The 6803-nt window shown below is 45.9% G+C and overlaps 1 protein-coding gene across 1 annotated transcript; it reads left to right on the plus strand.

Moving 5' to 3' along the window:
* Positions 1-6291, plus strand: LOC121551107 (Golgi SNAP receptor complex member 2). The gene is made up of 6 exons (XM_041863652.2): positions 1-178; positions 808-872; positions 3297-3405; positions 4068-4200; positions 4413-4553; positions 5839-6291. Exons 1-6 carry the CDS (start codon positions 150-152, stop codon positions 5998-6000), a joined length of 639 nt encoding a protein of 212 aa, XP_041719586.1. The 5' UTR covers positions 1-149; the 3' UTR covers positions 6001-6291.
* The last annotated feature ends 512 nt before the right edge of the window (positions 6292-6803 follow it).

Genomic DNA, 6803 nt, shown 5'->3' on the forward strand with positions numbered 1-6803 from the left:
GCCATTTCCGTACACAAATCTTCTCAACTGATGACGTGTGCATGCACAAAAATCCACTTGTTTTTAGTTTCAGAATAAAACCGGCTAAAGGTATTCCTCTATAGACCGAGGGTATTTTTTGTGGATTGTGGCTTGAAACATAAAGGAAAATGGAGACATTGTACCATCAAACAAATAAGTGAGTGTTTCTGTTCTCTTTTTTTTATAGCTAGCTCACTTGCCTTCACGTACCGTTATTGTAACTAGCTGGCTAGCTAACAACAGACACTGTCATTTCATCACAAAGATAGTGTTAACTAACCCCTTCCATTAGTGGTCATGATGTCAACAGGAAACTAGCTAGCTAACCAGCTAATAGATAGCCATAGATCCATGTCCAACAATATTAAACTATCACTACTGTAACGGTACGCCGCGTTCAAAACTGAACTCAGAAATCTCCGACTTCAGTTCGTTCAAGACTACTGGGAACTTGGAAAAATCGTTTTGAAAGGTCATCCAACTCGGAATTCGAAGTCAGGATCTCGGGCATCTTTTTAGAGTTCCGACCTTCCGACCTAATTGTTTATTTTTGTTCTAGTTGTCTTGAAAGCGCCATGAATTCACTGTCTGTAGCTTACGTATGTATCTAGCGTGTGTATTCAATTGCCACATACCACTCAGTCTAGTTCCTTGTGTATTCCATAGACCTGTATCTAATATTACGTTTCCATAGAGCTTCCATATAGACCAATGTTTAATATTTATGGTAGCCTAGTATATTTGAGGAATAATTATATATCTTTGCTCTTTGTCCTTTTTGATCAGGCAAATCCAGGAGGTGCAGTCGTACATGGGACGCCTGGAGAACACAGATCGTCAGTCTGTCCACTGTGAGTTCACTCTTTCTAAATAATTTATCTTCTGCATTCAATGGATGTTGCAAGTGTCAACCTTTGTTCCACCACCCATCCTATCTACACTGAATAAAAATATCAATGCAACATGTAAATTGTTGATTGCATGTTTAATGAGCTGAAATAAAATATCCCAGAAATGTTAGAGATGCACAAAAAGCTTATTTCTCTAAAATGTTGTGCACAAAATATCAAGAAGCTGATTAAACAGCATGATCATTACACAGGTGCACCTTGTGCTGGGGACAATAAAAGGCCACTCTAAAATGTGCTGTTTTGTCACACAACACAATGCCACAGATGCGTTCAATTGGCATGCTGACTGCAGGAATGTCCAACAGAGCTGTTGCCAGAGAATTAAATGTTAATTTCTCTACCATAAGCCGCCTCCAACATCGTTTACAGAATTTGGCAGTACGTCCAACTGGCTTCACAACCGCAGAGCACATGTAACCATGCCAGCCCTCACATTCTTCACCTGCAGGATCGTCTGAGACCAGCCACCCAGACAGCTGATGAAACTGTGGGTTTGCACAACCGAATAATTTCTGCACAAACTGTCAGAAACCGTATCAGGGAAGCTCATCTGCGTGCTAGTTGTCCTCACCAGGGTCTTGACCTGACTGCAGTTCGGCGTCGCAACCGACTTCAGTGGGCAAATGCTCACCTTCGATAGCCACTGGCATGCTGGAGAAGTGTGCTTTTCACGGATGAATCCCGGTTTCAGCTGTACCGGGCAGATGGCAGACAGCGTGTTGGCGTTGTGTGGGCGAGCGGTTTGCTGATGTCAACATTGTGAAGAGATTGCCCGGTGGTGAAGTTATGGTATGGGCAGGCATAAGCTATGGACAACAAGCACAATTGCATTTTATGGATGGCAATTTGAATGCACAGAGATACTGTGACGAGATCCTGAGGCCCATTGTCGTGCCATTCATCCGCCGCCATCACCTCATGTTTCAGCATGATAATGCACAACCCCATGTCGCAAGGATCTGTACACAATTCCTGGAAGCTGAAAATGTCCCAGTTCTTCCATGGCCTGCATACTCACCAGACATGTCACCCATTGAGCATGTTTGGGATGCTCTGGATCGACGTGTACGACAGCGTGTTACAGTTCCCGCCAATATCCAGCAACTTCGCACAGCCATTGAAGAGAAGTGGGACAACATTCCACAGCCCACAATCAACAGCCTGATCAACTCGATGCGAAGGAGATGTGTCGCGCTGCATGAAGAAAATGGTGGTCACACCAGATACTGATTGGTTTTATGATCGAGGCCCCTACCTTTTTTTAAAGGTATCTGTGACCAACAGATGCATATCTGTATTCCCAGTCGTGAAATATATAGATTGGGGCCTAATGAATTTATTTCAATTGACTGATTTCCTTATATGAACTGTAACTCAGTAAAATCAATAAAATTGTTGCATGTTGCGTTTATATTTTTGTTCAGTATAATAAGATACCACTGTCAGAATGGCTTTGCTCTCCTGAAGTATCAGCTGGAAATTCAGATAATTATAAATACATGATCAATTCTGAATTTACAACTAGGCAGCATGTGCATCTGAAGGAGGAAACCGTTTCCTTCTCCCTTCTTTTCCCCTTTTCCAGTGTTGCGCAGCCCTTTTAGCCAGGCTGTACCCTTCCCTCCCTACTGATTGTTTTGGGAGGTGGGCAGGGCGGGCGGTGTTCTGTGAGCCAGGCTGGTGCCAGGGCAGGAAGCAGAGGGTGGGGGGGGCAGAGGGACGACTGGGAAGGCTTCTCTAAAGATAATGGTGGCAGCCAGTCGGCCACCCAGTCGTGACAATGACATCATCTCGCATGTTAGAGGGTGGAAGGATGAAGGATGCAGTACGCGTCCGAGCGAGGAGTCACTCAGTCAGGACAGGAGAGGGAGAAGGGTGGGAGTGGGGGACAAGATGGTGCTAGTCCTTTTAAAGGGCAGATAAAAGCTTCCCACAAGCCTAGTGCTGCTGTCACCTTGGAATCAAATGCTATCTAGAATCTCAGCAGTCTGAGAATGAAACGGGTGTAATGATGGATATCTGACTTCAAATAAGAATCAGTTGCTGATTTGCCTTTATGAAGAGATTATGTACAAGGCCCTTTGTTTCAATGTGGATTAACTTTCTCTGCAAAGTTTGAGGAAATAACACATTTGCTTTCATCACTCTCTTGGATTCACCTGAAACTGTGGGGCTAAATTCCATGGTAGTATGGAATGGGGAAACTAACTACAGTATGACAAACCACTGACATAATCTGGCTTGTCTGATTTATTCTAATGAACATAACATAAAAAAAAGAAAAAAAGATTGGCCTATTTGGGGATTGAAACAACTGTTCAGGGTTGTGTTTTAATTGTTTCTGTATGTGTGTGCGCCCTCCAGTGTTGGAGAACGAGCTGCAGGCCAGAATCGACCAGATCTTCAGCCATTTGGAACGTCTGGAAATCCTGGCCAGCAAAGAACCGCCAAACCGCCGTCAGAACGCCAAACTGTGAGTACTCATAAACTGCATCGTTGACCCAAATCCGGCAGAGATGGCGTGGCGATGAATGTTTCATAAAGATGGGTGGAACCGGGACGAGGTAGCAGCTAGATGAAACAGGCAGTGTGTTGCCCTGTGGCGACGTGGCTCTGTGAAAACATTCCCTCGGAACCCCCGTCATCACCGGCATTCCTGGCGCGTTGGGCAAGGCGTCACTTCAGAGCTGGGTAAACAGGCCCCAGGGGACACACTGCTGCGCCCCGTTCCACAGCTCTCCTCTGATCTCAGGACAGCTACAGTACACTGGGGCCGCAGGGCTGAGCCACGAACAGGTGATGCTCAGGAGGAGAGGGAGAGAGGGGTGGCGGGAGACTGGCCCTCAGTGGTTTCAGCCAGGTGGAGAAGTGGAGAAGTATGTCAGATGGGGAAGAAGGGAGGCATGTTGACTTATCTTAGTGACGATAGAAAGCTTTTATTGAGAACTAGAAGACATCCATACAGAGCATACCAAGGGAGATGTCATGAGTTAGTGAAGGAGTGACTAAACCATAGCCCTGAAATGCTGGATGGAGCTGGAGGCAAAGGCTGACATTTTTACCCTGTGAGATTTCCTCTGCCATTATTCGGCTGGGGTAAGAAGAATGTGGTCTCTGTCTGTGTCCCGTCCGCAGGCGGGTAGACCAGCTGAAGTATGATGTTCAGCACCTCCAGACGGCCCTGAGGAACTTCCAGCACCGCCGCTACTCACGAGAGGCCCAGGACCGAGAGAGGGAGGAACTCATGAGTCGTACCTTCACCACCAACGTCAGTAGTAGTGGCCCACTCCAAAACCACATATAATCATCAGCACTACAGTAAAGTCTATACTCATGTAATGATAACCTTTTAAAAAATCACCTAAAACATGCTTACAAACTTTGCTTGACACACCATAACTGGTGTAACATGGGCAATAAAACCTAAATACATTTATTGAGGGAACATTGTTGAGATGTTACCGGTATTGTCCCCTACAGGATGCAGACACCTCCATCCCCATAGACGAGACGTTGCAGTTAAACTCCAACCTGAACAACGCACACAGGGGCATGGACGACCTCCTGGGCAGCGGCAGCAGCATCCTCACCGGACTCAGGGACCAGAGGGGCACGCTCAAGGTGTGTGTGTGTGTTTCCCCTTACGAATCAAATATGATTTGTCACATGCTTTGTAAACTACAGTTGTAGACTAACAGTGGAATGCTTACATACGCGCCTTTCCCAACAATGCAGAGAGAAGAATTATAGAAAATAATAACACGAGGAATAAATACACAATGAGTAAAGATAACTTGGCTATATACACGGTACCAGTACCGAGTCCATGTGCAGGGTACGATGTAATTGAGGTAGATATGTATGTTTAGGTAGGGGTAAAGTGACTAGGCAACAGGATAGATAATAAGCAGTAGCAGCAGCGTATGTGATGAGTGCAAAATGCAGATAGTCCTGGTAGCTATTTGGTTAACTATTTAGCAGTCGTATGGCTTGTGGGTAGAAGCTGTTCAGGGTCCCGTTGGTTCCAGACTTGGTGCATCGGTGCCGTGCAGTAGCAGAGATAAGTCTATCACTTGGGTGGCTGGAGTCTTTTACTATTTTTAGGGCCTTCCTCTGACACCACCTGGTGTAGAGGTCTTTGATGGCAGGGAGCTCGGCCCCAGGATGTACTGGGCCGTACGCACTACCCATACCAAGCGGTGATGCTGCAAGTCAAGATGCTCTCAATGGTGCAGCAAGTCAAGATGCTCTCAATGGTGCAGCAAGTCAAGATGCTCTCAATGGTGCAGCAAGTCAAGATGCTCTCAATGATGCAGCTGTAGAACTTTTTGAGGATCTGTTTTTGTTGTTGACACCTTGCCAAGGAACACTGACCGTGACAGGGCAGGGCAGATCCCAGTCGATGTAATCAGTATTCCAAAACAAACCTTGGCTGACCCAGTTTCTGTCCTCTGTAATGATCACTATGTGTAGTAGAAGTGTGTGTGTGTGTGTGTGTGTGTGTGTGTGTGTGTGTGTGGTCGTCAGTAGCAGGCTGAGTACATATTTCCAGGGAGGAGAAGAGATGGTGTTCCTGGTGGAGGCTGCTATGGGCCTCCTGTTATCAGGGCGTCTGGTGATCAGATGGGCTGGCCGTGAGAAACAGCTGAGGGAGGACAGAACGGCTGGGTGTGGTTCCTCAGACAGCCTCTCCCTAATCAGTTGAATGGAGCTTTGTCATGACTAGGCTAAATGCAGGTTATGATACTACTGTGCATACAGTATTCCCACAAACAAACAGCAATGAAGCAGAATAGCCATTAATAACTAACTTCAGCTTTTTCTTCAGGAAACAACAGCACAATCAATGGAACTTCAGCAGCTAATGTTTGATTGCTTTTCTCCTCTCTGTCTTCCCTAAATCCAGGGGACCCATAAGAAGATGCTGGATGTGGCCAACATGCTGGGTCTGTCCAACACAGTGATGAGGCTGATCGAGAAGAGGGCCACCCAGGATAAGTTCATCATGATTGGAGGGATGCTGCTCACCTGTGTGGTCATATTCCTGGTGGTCAAGTACCTGGGCTGACCATGACAGCATCTGCAACCACAGTTTTGCGATGGTCTTGGACATTTTTGCACAATAAGCCCATAAAATACGTGAACGGTGATAAAATAAGCTTGTCTTCTAATCGGAGGGTTCCTTGAAAGTATTGGTTCCGATCAGAAGGCAAGGAATTATCAGTCTTTTAATTTCCATGGGTTTTGCCACCCACTTCTATTTCAACCACTCCGAGTTGTTTGCACCAGTAAAATGGGTGTTAAGCGAGACATATACACTGAGTGTACAAAACATTAAGGACACCTTCCTAATATTGAGTTGCACCCCGTCTTGCTCTCAGAACAGCCTCAATTCATCGGGGCATGGACTCTACAAGGTGTCGAAAGCGTTCCCAAAGGGATGCTGGCCCATGTTGATTCCAATGCTTCCCACGGTTGTCAAGTTAGCTGGATGGCCTTTGGGTTGTGGACCATTGTAGATACACACGGGAAACGGTTGAGTGTGAAAAGCCCAGCAGCGTTGCAGTTCTTGACACAAACCTGCCACCTACTACCATACCCCGTTCAAAGGCACTCTTGTCTTGACCATTCACCCTCTGAATGGCACACATACACAATCCAAGTCTCAAGGCTTAAAAATCATTTTTTAACCCATATCCTCCTTCATTTATACTGATTGAAGGGGAATTAACAAGTGACATCAATAAGGGATCATAGCTTTCACCTGGATTCACCTGGTCAGTCTGTAATGGAAAGAGCAGGTGTCCTTAATGTTTTGCGCACTCAGTGTCTATACTTTTAATTTTACTTTAAACTGAACAACGTGGAACC

The sequence above is a fragment of the Coregonus clupeaformis genome, chromosome 35 (genome assembly GCF_020615455.1).
Source record: "Coregonus clupeaformis isolate EN_2021a chromosome 35, ASM2061545v1, whole genome shotgun sequence".
Lineage (NCBI taxonomy): Eukaryota > Metazoa > Chordata > Actinopteri > Salmoniformes > Salmonidae > Coregonus > Coregonus clupeaformis.